Genomic DNA, 20,197 nt, shown 5'->3' on the forward strand with positions numbered 1-20,197 from the left:
TAGCGTATTTTCGACTAAAAAATTGAATTTATCATTATTATTATTTCTTCGTGTTACCTCTACATTTTTATTTAAAGACTTTTTGAATTCTTCTAAACATATAATCTTAAAAACAAATAAAATGATCTTATATTGTGCTTGTATTATCAATTTACAGAACCAAAAAATGTCAGTGACAGAAACTTAAAAAAGATATTTCAAAAGCTGCGGTTAACAATGGCCCAGTTTATCTTGTAATACATGGATCTGATAGAATGAAGACCCACGTTTGATGTATTATTTTGTGATGAATGCGGTATATGGTATGACTGTACCCAAATCAGACCCTCGAATCAGACTTGTGTGGTTTAAATTATACTCACAAAGCTAAAATTGAGGAAGTAAAACAAGGAAATGCATTAAAGATGAAGAGAAAGATTGAATTTTCAAACACAATTTATAATTGTAATCTTTTGGATTGAAACTGGATTTGAACTGTTCCTGAGGTTTTCAGTGCGACCCATCAGACGCGTGTTCTGAGGGCAAAAGCAAAGTGCATTTGTTAAAAAACAACTAAATTCTGGTTCAAGTATTTATAAGATTCTAAAATCACAGGAGACAATTATCGGTCCTTAATTAATAACTAACAACTCAAAAGAGTCGTCACCAGGTCGTAAATATTAATCGCGATTACAACATGTCTTCTGAACGTTTGGAGCCGATTAAATGAACACAGTTTCGCTCTATCGTTGTTCTAAAATAAGGAACGCTTTCCCCCGCCCACCCCCATCCCCACGCACGACACACATACACAACGTTTATTCAGAACGCATTTTTTTTTATTATTGTTTATTCATTAAAAAAACGAATTTCGAGTTATTGCTTAAATGTTGCTCAATTAATACAAAAGAAAAACAGCGATGATTAGGATTTCTGATTTGAGAGCATTAAACATGGAACGTTATCAAAACGTTGGTGAATGTCCGTTTAATAACGATTATCGGAAAATGATTTCAGTTATAAGATAATTTTAGTGTGTTTTTTAAAGTAAATTGTAATTTGTTTCACGATGCTGTGATTATGTCAAGGACTTCTTTACGCATTATTTAAGAGTAGTTTATCAGCGCTAAGTGTGTTCACAGTCCATATGATGTAAGATCTTTTGTTTTAAGATCTCATTTGACCTTGATTTACTGAATTGAGATAATTATGCAGCGCGATAATTCAATGCTCGCTAGAAATGCGCACATTTTATATTTTAAGGGAATGCGAGCCTGCAACAATGATTTAAAAGTCATTTAATTCAAATGTACACAATTATTCACCAAATTGTTTAAACCCATTTATGAAAACATTTTTACAAAGCACTAGAGCTTATAATAATGATTAACACTAGAGCTAATTGCATGTCATGGAGATAATGAAATATCTATCTTATTTAGCCTTAATACAAGTTTCACAAATAGTAATTACTAATCACCAATGTACTGGCCAATAACTAAAATCAGTTGTGCCTTTGTCTCGTCGTTTTTTTCGGTTGTTTTCTGTAAATTGTGAAATTATATCTAAAAACTTTCTAAGCATATGATGTATTTGAATTGTGCATTTTATCAACCGCTTCAGTAGATCTTAACTTTTTTATCTATAAAATGAAACTAAAGTCATACACTTGGTTTACCTTATTTATATACGTGAAAAGAGAAATAACTGTCCAAAGTTCGCATCCTGATTCATGACCCTAACAAGTTTCATTGACCTAACACAAACAATTGAAAGCAATTGAAGTTAAACGGATACGCTGTTTGCAGTACTAGTTCATACAGTTGCAAATGTAAGTACAACTTGGGATACATCTTTTCTACTAAATGTAAATTTTGAAAATGTCAGCTTTTATTTCGCTAGTAAATTTAGATGAAAGTATCCCTCGTATCGGATATTTCTTTTACCTACTCATAGATTAGTCTCCCGTGAATGCTATGTCACCAATATCATACCAGCTATTATCTCCCCTATTAATCAACATAATCCTTTATAAGTTAGAAGCACTATTAGTTTGTAACTTTTTAGGTCATTCAAAATTGTCTAAACTTTTATCGATGCCTGTAAAATATATGCGCTGAATTCCTTATATGTATGGACAAAATTGTGTTTAGAAGTTCGTATGTGTGTTCGATAATGTAATTTATGTGTGGTAACACGGTCATATAGGTAAGATTACACTAATTCCGAATCCCACAGTGTCACTGTATAAAACTTCAAACTTTCAAAATAATTGTCTTGCCTTTAATATATAGCAAATTTAGCAAGCCTGGTATATATTTTTTAAACTTATTTATTGAAGCTCGATTGCATAACAAGCTTATAAGAAACGCTCTCGAGTCCGTTCGCATGAACGTGTCTATGGGGCAGATCTAAAGATCGAACCCGTGACCTCCTGATCGCAAGGCGGACACCATATCCACTACGCCACGGCGACCTAATTTAAAGATGTATATATACCCTATAGAATATGATCATAAAATATAAATACTAAATAATGAAATTATACACAACATATTTATTCAAAGCATAGCATTTTGCAATGTTTAACACGACATGGTTCTGAACCATGCGATCACAATTCATGAACTGTTTTAAGTTTGCCAGTTCAATACTAAAACGGACCACAACTATGAAATCACTGGTGGTTCTTCATATCTGGCACATTATTAGCATGGTGTGAAACATAACGAATTAAACACGTTTTAGAAAATAAAATCATGTATTAAGTATTTGAAACGGTATTTAGCACGATCTTGTTTGTTGTAAAATACCCCAAATCATGAGCGTTATTAATTGAATTTTTCTAACGACACGATAGACTACATGGGGCACGGGTCGTTTCTTCAGCATTGTTCCTTACCCACCCCTCCAATGTACGCGCCTACTGGTAGATAACCGTGCAGCCACCAATTCCCGTAATTGACCTGTCTTTTATAGATGCGCGTGCTGATATCCGGTTCCCTACTGGTAGAGAACCGTGCAGCCACAAATGCCTGTTAATTGACTTGTCTATTATAACTGCGCGTGCTGATATCTGGTGCTCTACTGGTAGAGAACCGTGTAGCCACCGATGCCTATTAATTTAACTGTCTATTATAGATGCGCGTGCTGATATTTGGTTCCTTACTGGTAGAGAACCGTGTAGCTACCAATGCCTGTTAATTGACCTGTCTATTATAGATGCGCGTGCTGATATCTGGTGACCTACTGGTAGAGAACCTTGTAGCTACCAATGCCTGTTAATTGACCTGTCTATTATAGATGCGCGTGTGGATATCTGGTGCCCTAACGGTATAGAACCGTGTAGCGACCAATGCCTGTTTATTGACCTGTCTAGTATAAATGCGCGTGTTGATATCTGGTGCCCTACTGGTAAAGAACCGTGTAGCCACTAATGCCTATTAATTGACCTTTCTATTATAGATGCGCATGCTGATATCTGAGGCCTGTTCATCAGTTGCCTATCAATTACTTCCGCTGTTGGCAGCCAGAGATGTGTTTCAACATCAGGTATATGTTCGCCGTTTCCTCCGCTTTTTGAAAAATATGAACGCGACTTGATTGTAGATTTTTTTTATGGCGTTAAGCTCTAAATGGATGGATTCAGTCAATATATTGCTGAGTAGATTTCTATTTTTTACGAATGAAAAAAGTTATTTTATTTCAACTAAATGTATGCAATTATTCTCTCCTTCATATTATGTACATTAGTAACTGTCTCATATATTAGTTAAAAATCGCACTTCGGGAAACATTGTGTCATAAACCCTGTTACAAGTATAAAATAGTTATTACCAGAAATCGGTGAATCCCTGGGCACTTGTTTATTTGTAGGTCATATTACGAAGACGGTAAACGGAGCATGTAATAGGATTTATATTTTTGAGAATGCTACATGGTAAATAAATGACCCGATGTCGTTATAATGAATATCGCAATAACTGACGAACTATTAAATTTCACGTTACAACATTTTTGTCTAGGGAGTTCACTTGGTATTGTGTGACACGAGTGATAGAGAAGATGAGCTGATGGGCGTGGCTACGGAACTGCGAGACTGCGCCCTACCCAGCCTGATTGGTAACGAAGTCTTAGCAACTGATGAAGCCACAGTTTGTTTACGAAGAATGACACTCTTCCAATGAAACTAAACAGTTAATGATTGCAGTTTTTATCCAAAAGTCTTACATGAGTCGTGAAAGTTAGGTAAACCTGAGTCATCATATTTTGACACCTCAGACCTTATTATCCAACACAAACTCACATGCGGAAAATACAAAGTGGTTTCATCCAATATTAGCACATGTACTCGTATTAAGTGAATGGAAGTAATGCATATTGTAGATTACAGATTATTTACTACTTCGACATCTTCTTAAAAGAGTGTCCAATGGAAAAGATGGTGACACATACAACTCTTCATCCCCAACGTTTCGGATAGTTTTGTTTAATGGATAGCTCCTATATGTAATGTCCTATAAATTCATGAATTCCTGTCGCTGTAGGCGTCTCCACCACTGCCGACTTCTGCGCGGCCTGCAAAGTTGCTGACGTCATTATCGTCTTACCGGATGTTGAATGCTTTGATAATCCTGGCAACCGTCAGTTAGATATCTTCTGGAGTAGATTGTCACATGTTGACTTTCCAGCCCTGGACGGGGCGTTGCATCCGGTCACTAACAGACAGGTGATGATCCCCCATGCTTCAGCTCTTTTGGGATTAAATTGCTCGTTTGGCGGTTTGAGTGTAAGAATTATATTCTTGTAGTGAAATCAGATGGCTTATGGGCTTGGTCACACTGTTTTGCATTAAGTTAGTATTTTCTGACAAACCTTTAATAATTTTAAAAGTCGAAAATGATTATAATAGTTAGGTAAAATATGAATAAGAAGCTTGCCTTGTCTAACAGCAAAATTAGTTACAGCTAAACACGTATTGTTTATGAAAAGCTCTATAACGCTTTATTTTTTTTACCGATTTCAATTGATGATCGTGAAATGAGCTGACACTTTTAATAATTTTCACAGCCAATAGTTTTTTTTACATGTTCATTGTATGCCTTCTTTTAAATCAATGAAATGTTCTAATTTTAAGTTTTCCAAACTCTAAACAAGTCAATTTAAGAAATTTTATATTCCGTTCATATTGGTATGATTGTTTTCGGTTTCTTAACATACCACTACGAGTGTAGGCCTTTGACTGTTCAGGTCCCATTGTGTCGGTATCAGTATTTTCTGTATTTTCCATAGTAATCCCATGTTGTGTATTTCCAGACAATGAGATCCGTTAATGCACGTGGTCCACTGTCGGCTGCACATGCAATCGCTGATAGCATGAGACGCGTGCACGGAGAGGCGCTTCAGGTCAGATGTTTATTGAGAAAGAAGTTATATTGACATCATCAATTTAAAAGAATTTCGTTCTTAACGCACTGAAGTTTGAATTAAGCACTTATTCTGTAGGAGCTAAAGTTTCTTCTTCTACTTTTACTTATAATAGTTGACATAAAAACAAGCACGACTAAAGCTTTTTTATTATCGTAGTATTGCTACCCCGACTTTTTCAAGTCTTATAAGCTTATTTAGATAACTTCATTAACTCGTATTTTTATTTTTTCAGAACGACATTCAAATGACCTTAGGCCCACGGGAGGAGTCTGAGTTTTGCTGTGTACCTGTATCCTTAGTGTCGAGCACTTACCAAGACATATGTGAAAATCACTTGTCCGTTACCCGCACAACAGAATTCTACCAGAAGACCGATACCTTGGTACTGATAGCGAGCGTAAATAGGGAATTGATGGACTGTGTTTCAGAAAAGGCAGCTAGGCCTAAAGACGTTGACACGACGTCATCACTGTATTCCAGACTGTGACACATTGTGTTTGTTCGTAATACCATGATTTTGGTGCTTACCTGCTTTACAAATTGAATAATCAATTAACTAATGGCTGTATTGCTTCTCTGGTAAAAACAATTAATAAACTATATAATTCAAATTGTTTATATATGGCTGTATTGCTTCTCTGGTAAAAACAATTATATTATATATAATTCAAATGGTTTAACCACGTCAACCAGACCTCCAGTCTCCTTCTAAACGATCAGAACGATCACTGACCTAAAATGGATGATAATGTCATCAGGGTGGAAAATGGAAACGTGTATCAGGTGAAAGACAAACCAGAATATGCAGGACAAACAAGTTTTGCCATTTGCGATTATGAGGATACTTGTTTTGATTGGTAATTAAGCCCATCAACAGTCTCGTTATATGCAATAAACATCTTATTCATTAGACTTAAAAAAACAACACTATTGGTATTTCACACTTTAATAAAGATAATCAGTGACATAAATATTTCTAATCTATTTGCAACATATCTTTCTTTTTTCATTTTGTTCGATTTTGTCAAATATAATTGAATTAAAAAATGTTCATGAACAATCATCATTGAATAACAAACAAGTGTTTGGGGTGGCATTTTCCCAATTTGACGATTTTCTAAACGCAAAAATACCCTATTGTTGGATCGTCCTTTTTCTTTAAAAAGTAGAAAAAAACACATGTGATTAAAATTCGTTCTAACCCCTTGTAAATGCTCTTAATCACTGACTGAGCCAGTAAATCAGAGAGTGTCGGATCATAAAAATAATTTACAAAACGCCCGAATATGTAACAGTGAATGCCAGTTTTTAATGTAACACATTTAAAAAGTAAACCAACTATTGTATACTTAAAAGTTTTTTCTCTGATATATTGAATAAAGAAGAAATAATACCAAAAATGAGTGTTTGCTGTTCAATGTCTTATTTGTTGTTTAACCATCTCTTTCAGAAGAATGTTTATAATGATTATATAAAGTTACAAACTTAATGATAATGATACAACAATCATTTCTTGTTATCAAGTGGAAATATTCGCTCGGACAATGGCTTGACTTAAACGGGATGGACGGCACAAGACTTAATAAATAGTGTGTTGACTACTTAAGTAGACAGGGCGCATGAACGAATGTAAGTGTAAATGGGAAAACATCGTTAATAGACAACATGGTCAAATAAACGCAAATGGGGGTAATAAACTTCGGAACTATGGGCAGTTTAAGACAGAGTACGCTGTAGAACGATTCGTCAAGTGTATCACGATAAGTCGAGCACAACGTAGTGCCTTTGCAAAATTCCGATGTGGTGTTGCACCTCTTCGTATAGAAACAGGACGTCATGATGGTGTACCTGAAAATAAACGATATTGTTTTATCTGTAAGAAGTGTGTCGAAAGTGAACAGCATGCCTTAATGATGTGTCCGCTATATGCAAACATAAGGTCCACTTAAAAGAACATGCTCATTTGGTTTATCCAAATTTAAACGCATTAAATCCAAGAGAGAAAATGAACTTCTTGCGGTCAGATGATCGCTGTCATCCTTAAACCCAGTTACAGAACTTGTGATGACATTTTTTTATGAAGCGACGCAACCACACGTTTATATGGATATTTTATGTGTGCATATAACAATTACGTATCAAATAGAAATATAACTTGTAATTCAAAATAACAAAACTGGTTAGTATGTACAAATTGCATTGTATTTTATTGTATATGTGTGTGAGCATTACAAAAAAAATATTTTAAGAAAATTAATCATTTTAAATCAAATTACTTGAAGGATCATTTATATATTTCTAACAGATTTGAAAGTTTTCATAATGCACATAATCGTTGAACACTTTTATAAAGTTTAGAACCATCGTCTCTCGTAACTCTTTTAGAGTGGTTTTGTACTGTCTGCCTGTCTGTCTGTATAAATCAATACTTAACTAACATTATAGGTTTAACTATAAATGTTGAAACACATTGGTTAGGTCTCATAAAAAACTCAATGTCTCACTTAACATCGATTTCATATTACGTGATCACACCACAATAAAAATGATTAGTATATAACAATCTAAGGTAACCTGATATTTAAGCCGAACTGTGACTTTAAACAATTGCGTTAGATATTAAAATCAATTTTAGTAAAGGTAAGTAATACATATATACCAGAGCTCCAGAAGGTTTTGTGAAATTCTAAACGTTACTACCAGATTTTCAAAAAGAATTCTTAAACTCTGAAATTTTATTCCTTACGTAACTACTGAGTTTTGGAAAATAATTCTTAACTTTTCTAAATGACATAAAAATAAATAATAATGGTTATTTTCATGCAAAATATCAAAATAAACATACTAGCAACTTTATTTATACGAGTTCAACAGTGTCTTTTTAGTATTATACAATTTTATTTTTCAAATACCTTCATATGCCCAAACTGTGCTTAGATTGCATGCCTTTGATGCATTTTTACATATTTCACAATTGAAACGGGTCTCCCTTTCAATCTGTTCAACGATTAGCCACGGGAATTGTCCATTACACTCGTTCAATGTTTTTTTTTAAAGTTTGGACCCGTTGTGTCGCTTTTGTTTTAGCTTTTCCGACTGTGTCGGCAACTGAACATACAACATCGTATAAGATCTTTTCTATAATGTCTTTCTTAACATTAAACTTCGGCTCACTTTGCGTACAATATGTTAAAAGCGTGTTTTTGCATGCTTTGCAGTTTTTTTAGGACGCTCTTTGGGCGCCGCCATTGATTTTGACAGATAGACTGTACACGCAGCTTTTATTGGAAAAAAATGCGCTTTGTTAAACAAGCCCGATAACCATTCTATATAAGCACCAAAAAGATCTTTAATACGAGAAAAGAACTCAATAAAAATAGATACGAACCTAGGTAAAAATAATATTCGTAACTTGATTTTGTAATGCTTAATGGTACGACAAGATTTTAAAATAAATACGTAACGGACTTGAAAATAATTCGTAATTACGAAAATACGACCCTTATCTGGAGCTCTGTATACGATGCTGATTAATCTATTTCATAGGTGGTCTGTACAGGGTTTATGAAATCCATCAAACGTTGCTATCCATGTTATTTGGTATCTCCATAAACAGTATAAATGCAATATATTTTAAATAAATTGAGACATGGATATTTTTTATCTAAGTCGATTTTTATGTGTGTAAAGAAGTGGATTTATAGAACAGAACGGTGAAAATGGTATATTTATAATAAATTTTAATTATTTAGTTTAAGTTTTATAATAATAGCATTATGTAAATAAGTTATTTTATTCAATGATTTCGGTAAGATATCTACAGGTTGGTTATTGGTTGGTTATTTTCACCGCAGAACAAATGCAATAACATACAAATATGCTCGAAACATAATAATCAGAAAGTATTTTTATTTTATCTCGCTTTTTTAATACAACGAAATGGAACAGTGCAGTCTTTGCCGTGTCACAATATAAATAGATTAAAATGTTCCTTCTTAAACATTGCAATTTTAATATCAGGTCGATTTGTTTCCATTTATGATCACAATGTGTGCTCGTTCGCCTTAAAATAAAATAGTTCGCCATTACATTTTATACAGTATAAATGCTACTAATGTTTCATAATCATTTTATTATTAAGCCCAAGTCCTATATAGGCATGGATGAATACCGCAGTCCCGGACCGTTCCGAATCATCCCAGATCGTGATGATCCGTGGACCTTTGATATAATTGAGCGTCGACACTCTTTCAAAGACAATCACAACTGTGACAACACGGCATCCACACGACCCAACCAGTACCACCACGGACAAACCCGGCAGCATCACGCTATCAACACTGCGCCCGCACGGACTGTTCCGGCACAGCTACGTTGAATGACGGAAAAATGCGACAGAGACACGCCTATACCAGGACAATCACACAGTTTTTCAGCTGCTATAAGTCAAACTGATTGGCGATGTTCTTCCACTAATCAGGCGTTTCAGGACGTGCAATTACTTCCTCATATAATCTCGAAGATGATGTCGTGGCGACCCGTAGCCATACATCAGAGAGTGGTAACTGTGCCCTAATGTAAGGTACAAAAAACGCTTATGACAATTTAATGCAAGATGTTAAAGGCCTCCTATAGTTTGACTTCTTCGGATTGTACTTTGCTCAATGTGCGTTAGGATCTATTGGTAAATCTGATAACCCATGCGCAGAAAATTAAAGAAGCCATTGGGGTCATCGTTCTTCAGAGCATTTATCAGCCGTGCAGGATTGATCTTCTGGCGAGCCATTTTTACACGCAGATGGGTCCCCTTTTCATTATATTCACAGGTTTCGATAAAATCTTTTCCGTGACTTTTCTATTTCTGTGTCGCTTTTGGCAATTAGGATGCTTTTTTAAACGCGGCAGTTTTGAACTAAAAAAAACCTTCCATGTTGGCATCCCGGAGTCCTAAGGAAAGTATAGTAACTAAGAACATACAAAATTTGTCAATAAAAAGCGGCGGTATCGATGCATACGGTGCATCATTTTGGCTTTTTTTTTAATTTAAATTTGTCAAGGTTGAAAACATTAATAAAATCAATGTTGTTCTGTCACAATAGCTTTTGTTATTCAAATGTGTTGCTGCGTGGGATTTTGTGTTCATTGTTCAACGATTCTTATGTTAAACAAGTATTTTTTACATGTTAACTGTATATATAGTCGTTGGAACACACATTCACTCAAATACGCTATTATTCTTAAATGACCTTGGGAAATAAGGTTAGCGAACTTTTGTAGTCATGACTAATTTAGGAGGCATCTGATTGGCTCCTATGTCCGCTTATGCCAGGTGATTCAACCAATCAAACGACTTGCTTTTAAAACAGTTTCAATGCAGACCATGTTGACTTTTTTGTTTTTGATCGTAATCGTTTCGCTCTTGCCATATTCAAAGTTTCCCGTTCAAATGATCGTAGCTGCTCAGACGTTATAAGAACAGTATTCAAACGTGTAATTTAACATTTTTAAACACGAAAATTAACCATCCATTTCACACACAGTATATTATGACGTGACAAAGGAACATAAGATTTGGGTCCGACGATGGTATTATTTTGACGTAAAGTGAGTAAACGTTTAACGATATACGAGTACAGTATATCCAACATAATGTAATGGTACAGAACAAGTTTGACACTAATACGTTAAATTTGATTCTCATAAAATTATTGAGCAACTTGAAAAGCATACATACAAAAATATCAACTACACGTGCCATTTTCCCCTTGAAACGCAGTATACGATGGCCAATGAGGACATCTTGTAATCACTTGGCTAAGTAAGAGCTTAGGATCATGCACTATTGTCGGAAACCACTCTCACTCAAATACGTTCGCCGTGGCGAATTGGAAATTTATATCATTAATTAATTATTATATAATGCCCTTTTATATATGCGACACTTTTCATCACCATGGTGAATATGATTGTATTTACACCGCCATTACACGTATTATGTATGTCGTTTGGCTATGTACTAATGTATTTGCCAATACAATTGACTTGACTTGACTTGATATGTTGTCCCCAATGAAGGGGCGTACTTTAAATCTCCTAACAAGACGCCAAGTACTTGTCCTAGACAAGCAACGGACTCGAGCGCTTTTGAATAATCCTTAGGCTTTTGATGAAACCGAGCTTAAACCATAGGTTAAATTTAATCATTCAAATACGCTTCGAAATTAATTTGGTGATAATACCCCCTATACACCGACTCCGTTCGAAGTACGTTCTGAAAAATGTGACTAAACGAGCTCGAACTGTTTGAGAACGGAGTGATTTTTTAAATGTTTGCTTCGTGCAATTTATGTTAGAAGCAGAGCAGCCGAGAATGGACAAATGTACGTCCGGTCGGCTCAAAGCGTGAAACATAAATGAAACTGGATGGAACGTAGTCGGTTTTATTGTCGCCGTGCAGAACGTAGCTACAACTACGTCCTAAACGTACTTAGAACAAAGTGGTACGGAGTGAGAACTGCCTTTGAACGACTTACCACTGCACAACGAATAAAGAAGAACTGCGTACGAACGTGATCGAACTGGCCGAGGATGGGCTCGGTCTGACTGGAAACGGTATACTAACGGGGACTATGGGAAAATTGACCCAATTCGAACTCGATAAAGACGGACTGGCAACGGGATAGGACGGGATAGGGACGAGCTGCACATAGCGCGAACTGTGTATGAACGTCATTCAAACATATTGTAGATTTTTTTTACCAAAACTACACGTTCAAGCTTCTTCACATCCCGTTCTGCATTTTCTTCAGAACGTGGTCGAACTTTCTAAGAACGTGCTTGGTGTATGGGCTCCTTTACGGAATATTTACCGTGAGTTCAGACGATGAACAAGCACCTTATATCACAAGACGTTTACTGAAACTGAAAGTGCATCACTGGGTATTAAAACAAAAAGACCTTCATTGACAACCGCGTCCTATAACATACGTAAACCTTGGAGTATTTTGTTGAGATGAGTTTAACGAAATCTGTAAATTAATGTTAAAGCACATCCTTTCAAAAAGGGTTTGTTATATTTATTGGAATCTTGCACGTCTGTTGAACCGACAGTGAAATATGTTATCTAAGGGATCTCTTGTTTAAGCACAAATCCATATTGAGTCGTTTTGCATTTTAAGCTGATTGGTTAAAAACTCATATCATTTGTTTAAGTACATGTTTCTTTTTTAATTAACATTATTTAGCTTTATATCTGTGGAATTAAAAATTTCCTGAAAGGGTGGACAGAGCATCAACACAACAGTTGAAAACTTAATTAAGGTTCTCAAGTCTTGCTGTATATCGGTGGAACTGTTCATTCAGACAGTAAGGTATCATATTATTGGATGGATGCTACCGTTGTACATGTGACGGATTCTCAGTTTTGAATGTTGTAACATGTACACCGTTTAATTATAAATAATAACAATAATTCACTTTTATTTTTCGTTTATTTTATTGTTGTTTTTGCCACAATTGTTTTAATCTTAAAACAAAAATACAAAACATTATTGACCACACAGTGCCATCTCTATTTGTAGTATAAAAACATTAATTAACATTTCACAAACTGATCAAACAGGATACAGTTCATAGAATTTCAGTTTTAGTCATTCCTGCTCAAAGCTTTCTCACAATAAACTTAAATACAGCTTTAATAGCTAACAAAGAGGTATTTAATTGTATTGTACAGACAAATGTCTTTTTCATAAATCGATCACTACATATGTTAACGTTTATTTTCTAATCATCTTGATGAATATTTGGTTGACCTTTAAATAAATGTAGAGTACTATAAAATTGTGATCATCACGTGTGACTCATAACATTTAATGAATCACTTGTTTATGATCATCTGTAAATGATAGTAGAAATGTTCGAGAAATGAGTTTAAGCCACGTTTCCGAGTTCATCATTGGGGCACATAACGGACCAAGCCACTGGCTTTGCCATTTTCTAGTATTATCAAAGATAAATCTAATTTAGACATCATGTTCATTTTACCTGTTCTACTCGCACACTTGTTGTGTACGCATACTTAAAAATTGTCAAAATGTGAGAATACGTGTGTCATATATAATGTTTAAATCTTATTTATCTTTTCATTATAATTAATTTCGCCGAAACGTCAATTTAAGCTGTCAATTTTCTGAAAACAGTTTATTTAAATATGATAAACGTCAAAAGCAAAATCAACTGTGATAATGTATACACTTTTTTGTCCGGTGCAAAGTAAAACTGAAAAACATTTCAAATCACATCAAGCTCATATATTGCATAACACTTCCAAACAAATCGAACAAATCGCAAACCAAAGACAATTGTTACTTTCACGCAACTCTCAGTTTCTATTCAAACCCAGAAGATACGGGCATTTTCAGACATCCAGAAACCATTATATGTTAATATAGATTTGCTTTTGTATGATGTTTACTTTTTGTATACTCCACGGTCGTAAGAAGATCCGTCTACCGCCCGTGCATCCGTTGGCATGTTTAGTGAAAGTGTCAAGAACTTTGATATTCTTGAGCTCACATTGTCCATGAACTTGTCTAACTTCTGGAGCTTATTTATAGCTCTCGCATTCATCTCTTCACCATTGCCGAGCGCGCTTAACCAGCTTTTCGTATTAAAGTACATCGTGTCTAGATCCCTGTCAATGTGTTCAATGATCGCCTTGGTGTCTTTGTGAGGTATTGGCTTCATATCTTCTACATTGGGCTTGAGCGGAAGCTGTGGAATTTCCTTGAGCTTTTTCGGTTGGTCGTCTGCCATCATCGGAGCCAGAAAGGAGCCGGCGGCGGCGGGTTTGTCCATGAGCATCTCACCTTGAAAACCGTCATGCCCAATAATGTCCTTCCACCAGTGATCGGCGTCGGCGCTATCTTCGTTGCCCCCGAATTTCCAGTCATCATCTCCGACTTGGTCGTTTTCTTTGTCAAATTGCTTCCAGAAATCTTCGTCGCTCATTGAGTGTTCATGTAGGTCGTCGTAAACCTCTCCGTGATTGGGGTGGTCGTCGTAACCCTCTCCGTGATAGGAATGGTCGTCGTCATTATAATGGCTGTCAGACTCACTATTGTCATCGTTTTTGAAGATTGGCGGTAAAACTTCGGTGATTTGGGTAACTGAAGTTATCACATTCGGTGTTGTGGAAGTTGACGCTGGGGTAGATGGTGTAGTCATTGGCGGAGTGAGAACGGTTGTTGTGTCCCCAACCGTGGTTGTTGAAACAGTCTCTGTCGCGTCAGTCGTTGTAGTTTCTCTGACTGCAATTGTTCGAGTCGTTGGTGTTGTGGAGGATTCGGTTGCTGTAATCGGTTGCTTAGTTGTTGTCGCTGCAGCTTCCGCTGTGGTTGTTGTTTTACCTCCTATAGTGGGCTGTTCGTTAGAAGTACTTACTGCTGTGGTCGTGGGCGTGACTGTGGTCTTTTGTGTTTCGGGGTCTGAAGGTACAATTTGAATAGGGAATTGTATGTCCCCTTACGTCATTCTCGGTTTTCTAAAGGATGTCTCGGTTTTCATTGAAAAGGGGATTCCTTCAAGCAGCGATGGGGACGGAATAGAGGCAGACGCCGTGAGAGCGATGCATAATGCACCTGTAATATAATGAATGAATGAATGAATAAATTAATTAAATAATTATAAATTGAATGAACGAACGAATTAGTGAATGATTACATAAATAAATAAATACGTAAAACTAAGCATGGATATTTATAAATATACACATTTAAACGGAATTAACACACATTTAATAGCTGTTTTACACAAAAAAGCATGTACTTTTTTACAAGACGTTTAAAATCCACAAAGAAGAAAAAGCAAGTATATTAATTGTATAAATTGTATAGTGATAGGAAATAAATTAATTTATTAGTTTGTAAGATATTGTTTGATCTGCATTTCGGCCAAAAATGCAAAATAAACAACAACAAAGTCGCAACTTACCAAATAATAACGTCCGAAGCATCATTTTACTTGTTTGTCTATATAATGAATGATTCTCAATGTAAATTAATTTCGATTGACCGACTGCTTATATATTTGTTTAAGCCGTGCGGCAATCCTATGCGACGCTACTTATAACGTTAAAAAAATCAACGTCCAATCGAAAATTTCAAATTATAGCCAATGATAATTAAATCCAAATTAAAACAAGCGTTATAATTTGTTTGAGATTTTACATATTTGTATTCGCGGGCCCCAGGCCATACCAGATGTTATAATTTTGACGCTAAAATATTTTGTTTGGTTAACTTTCCGATACATGTTTGGGGCATCAATTTTATATTTATTATTTCCGTGTTTATTTTTCTTAGTTTATCCAAAGACCTTGAGATAACATCTATAGGTCTTTGGATTATCAGGTCCAGCTTATTGGAGTTTAAATGAAATAATTCTACACACACACAAAATAACTCCAATAACTGAGCAAAATAACAAAAAAATCTTAGACACCGTACAATACTGATGAAGATAATAATAATAATAATAATAATAATAATAATAATAATAATAATAATAATAATAATAATAATAATAATAATAATATAGCCTTTTTTAATAATATAATATTGCAGTCAACTATTTATAAGTAGAAATACCGTTCTATTTCAAACCCGTAAAATCACTTTATTTATAGAATTTATTGCATAAAAAGTGTTTCCGCGAATCACTGCGATTCAATATCGGTGTTCGAGTACGATGTCAACAAAGTCGGGAATTATTACACATTCCGATTTATTCGCCGCTTTCATTTACACCGGATGTAACGTAAATTGAACACCTGTTAATGATCTCAATAACGAACTTGCATAATAAGGCCTCGAATGGCTCGATTCGGCATTGTCGGCTCGGGCACTACTTTAATGAACCCCAGGTACACTTAAGTAAACTTACCCACTTTGTATTTATCATCGTTTTGAGTATCGAAATGTGTTTTGCCTTTTTTCTCGATGATTCCAATATATGTATCTATAAAATAACATTTTTCTTTATGAAAAAGGCATTTCTCTTTTAACGTATGTATGTATTTAGAACCGAATAGTAACTTTAAGCCAGAATACTTCGCAAAAATCATCATGTTCATCGTATGTAACTAAAATGCAAATTATCGTGCCGTTCGACTGCAATCACTCATGTCGACAGAATGGGCATTTGGGTTAGCGCAATTTGGTCGGGAGCCACCATGTTTGCTATGAAATCAGGCAATACTTCATGGCCTTATTCGCGGACTGGTATGCTCACGATCAGTTGCGCAGACGGGACTGTAGCTACAAAATAGCCTATACGACATTAAAATATTAATGCAATATAACATTTAGTTTTTTTTACTTGAATGTCTTTGGCATACGAGATTCGAAACGTGTCTACAATACATTTAAATACAGAATTCAATTAACATTTTTTAATCATGGTTAGTGAATAACTTAATTTTGTCAATAACAAAACGTCGCCAACATTTTCTATGACAGAAAGTTGATTTTAAGCAAAATTTTAAGTCTACCATGCTTTTAATAAATGCCCAACTTGCTGTTTAATAACTCTGCATATAGTCCTATAGCGTATTTGTTCAACCTCTACCCCTAGTACATATATACCAGAATTAAAATCATGCGGTTGACTCGACTATGAAGAACTGGATCCCGAATATATCTGTCGTCAGCATACTACATAGTGTTTTAAACGTGGTTTTCCATGTATTAATGACGTCCTGTTGTTACGTCGAGATCGAACCGTCATAAAAAGTAACGAACATGTACATTCTTCAATTAATATCACAGAATTGCGCATTTATGTCCAAACTTCACCGCTGTTTGCGTTTTCACCCTCGGAAACCCGATATGCTGTGAGAAGTTGGATTTGCTAGGAGAAGTTGCCGATAGATTTCGATGAATTTCGGTAGGGTAAGTAAATCCAGAACTATTATTGTTTAAAGGCATTTTTGAATTAAAATATATTTTGGTGTATGCAAAGGAGGTATTACCATGTATGTTAGAAAAATTCTGGTTACTAATATTCAGGATTTATTGAAATATGGCTATTTAAAGTCGACGATGCAGGGATTTGTCCCATATTTAGCACTTTATTTACATTTTTTTTAAAGGTATTCCAGTGAAAAAGTTTATGCACCGACAATTATATTTATCAATGTCCCCGAGTAACATATCCGCCAGGGTTTCTTAAAAAAATTCGTATTGGTGAAAAAAAAATCGACTTTACATTCAACATGTTGATGAAAAAATGATATGACATGGTAATGTACAAAGATGTCGAGATATGACATGAGTGCAGTTCATGTATAACCTTAAAAGCTCACTATTACAGCTGATTTATGCCCACTCTGATGAATTGTAGATCATTTTCATTGAACTTTGATGTTTTAATAATTATATCCGTTCTGAAGCTAAGTTAATTTCAGCTTATTTGTATCTTTTTTTATTGTTTGAAAATCATTGTAAATGTAAAGCAATTGATTCATACAGGTAAAAATATACGTCCGGTAGGCAATCTAAACATTTATAATAATAAATATTTTCTGCCTATAGTTCCAATTATGTGTAGACTTTCATAAATGTGAACTAAATTTGGATCTATTATACATGACTTCAAGTTGAAAGCTTTGCAAACATCTCCGACAATGCACGCGTGTAAATGTTTGTTTCTTTTCGTTCTTTTTGGTAATGATTTATGCAAAATGTAAAAAAAAAAATTTCCAAACCCAATCAGCGCCTCCTTCTTATGTGTATTTGCATAGATAACACGCATTTTTCATCTGATGAAGCCCCAAGCTTTGAAGGAATATATTCAGCCATATTTCAGCAAATTATAACATCGTACCATCGCATTATTGCCATCGTACTATCGCGTTGTCGCATTGTCGCCATCGTATTGTCGCACTGTCGTCATCGTACTATCACATTGTCGTCATCGTATTGTCGCACTGCCGTCATCATTATATAAAAGACCAGAGCTATATCATTTAAATGCAATCTTTACGATTTCTCTCAATATGCGTTTTACTCTCTAATGGAAAGTACGCCCTAGTTTTGAATGCTATAATTTGCTGAAATCTGGCTGAATTAATATATGAATTAATATATACAGCTTAGCAAGAAGTTTACTCTGCGGTGATCGCCGGAGTCATTAGTACGCCAGCGAAAACGGGTAACGCTTTGAAAAAGCATTTTGCACATGACATCCCCTAATTCACTATCTTCAATATTATGAAACAAGGGAGATGTTTTCTGAAAATGTGTACCACGAGAACCCTAACTCATACACTACTTTAAAACATTAAAGAAACTGATACTACTTTTTATATAATCCTACCAAATCTGGTAGAATTTTCTTGTGATGGCAGAGAGGAAGGACAACTCTGCGTGGAGATTGTTCCCCGTATTAAATGTCTACAATAGCATGCAGCAAGGGAGAAGTTTTCATGAAAATGTGCACCACGAGATAAGCTACATACTTTCAGTATTCAACGCGGAGATTAACTCGTGCATAAATCAGTCCATTCGGCTGTCAAGTCATTTGCCCACATACGTTTCTACACTCTCGTTTCACGTTTACATGACAAGCAGTTGCATCCCTTAGGTGTAAGTGCATGTTCATTTGAGCAAATAAAATATTCAAGACTGTTACGATAGAGTCTTGCTTATTTTCTAATACACGGAATTTTATACGTAATCCTTAACATATGTTGGAAATGATCGTAAAATTCTCTTGTTTATTGCTCTTTACGTATATAACCTCTGTCGGTGTTTTTTTAGATATATATTTGATATTTATACAAAAAACACAGCTGAGAGCACAGTTTCATGTTTGGTCCGGATACTTTAGAAGGATGTATCAAGAGTTCTCATAATTTCATGCATGCTATTTTGGTTCGAAGACTCCATAAGTAATTTTATTATAAGTTTTCAGTGTTTAACATATACGCATTTTACAAAAAATAAATATAATGCCGGAACAATTTTTTTTAATTTGATTTGATTTGTTTTTCGCCAAAATGTTATCATTATTAATAACACATGTACAAACCATAATTAACAAGTGTATATCGCACAGTGCCACCTCAATGTATAAATATATATATGAATGAATGAAAATGAATTAAAATGAACGCATGCTGTTGTTTTATCGATATGAAACGTGCATTTGATTCGGTCTATTTAAATGGACTATGGTATAAGCTTTACAACGCAGGTATTAACGGTAAATTCTAACGCTCATCAAAGACATGTATCATCAAGTTAAATGCTGTGTAAAAAAGTGTAATTCATACTCGGATTTCTTTAATTGTGCGATTGGACTCAAACAGGGAGAGGTACTCTCGCCGGTGCTGTTTTGTCTATTCTTAGATGACCTTGAACTATTTTTAGAGAAAGACGTCAATTCTGGACTTTCATATGATGACTTGATATTTATACTTATGCTTTTTGCTGATGATATGGTAATATTCGGCAAGTCTGTAACTGACCTCCAACAAAGTATTAACAACCTTAGTGAATATTGCGATCTTTGGGGTCTAGAAGTTAATATTAGCAAAACTAAGGTAATGGTATTAAGAAAAAGAGGACCGACTTTTAACAATGAAAAATGGTCATTTAAATGTGAAAAGTTAGATATAGTTGATGACTTCAATTACTTAGGAACAGTTTTTAATTACACGGGTTCGTTTTTACTAAACGCTGAATCTCTTTCTGGGAAAGGACTTAAAGCCCTAAATGTTTTAATGATT

General features: G+C 34.9%; 1 protein-coding gene across 1 annotated transcript; it reads left to right on the forward strand.

Annotated features, from left to right (window-relative positions):
- The first annotated feature begins 1,700 nt into the window (after positions 1 to 1,700).
- On the forward strand, positions 1,701 to 6,812 carry LOC127852213 (uncharacterized). Its single transcript, XM_052386098.1, has 6 exons — positions 1,701 to 1,810; positions 3,445 to 3,531; positions 4,005 to 4,101; positions 4,527 to 4,708; positions 5,296 to 5,385; positions 5,642 to 6,812. Exons 2-6 carry the CDS (start codon positions 3,445 to 3,447, stop codon positions 5,894 to 5,896), a joined length of 711 nt encoding a protein of 236 aa, XP_052242058.1. The 5' UTR covers positions 1,701 to 1,810; the 3' UTR covers positions 5,897 to 6,812.
- Positions 6,813 to 20,197: the final 13,385 nt, after the last annotated feature.

This window comes from Dreissena polymorpha, chromosome 12 (genome assembly GCF_020536995.1).
Source record: "Dreissena polymorpha isolate Duluth1 chromosome 12, UMN_Dpol_1.0, whole genome shotgun sequence".
NCBI lineage: Eukaryota > Metazoa > Mollusca > Bivalvia > Myida > Dreissenidae > Dreissena > Dreissena polymorpha.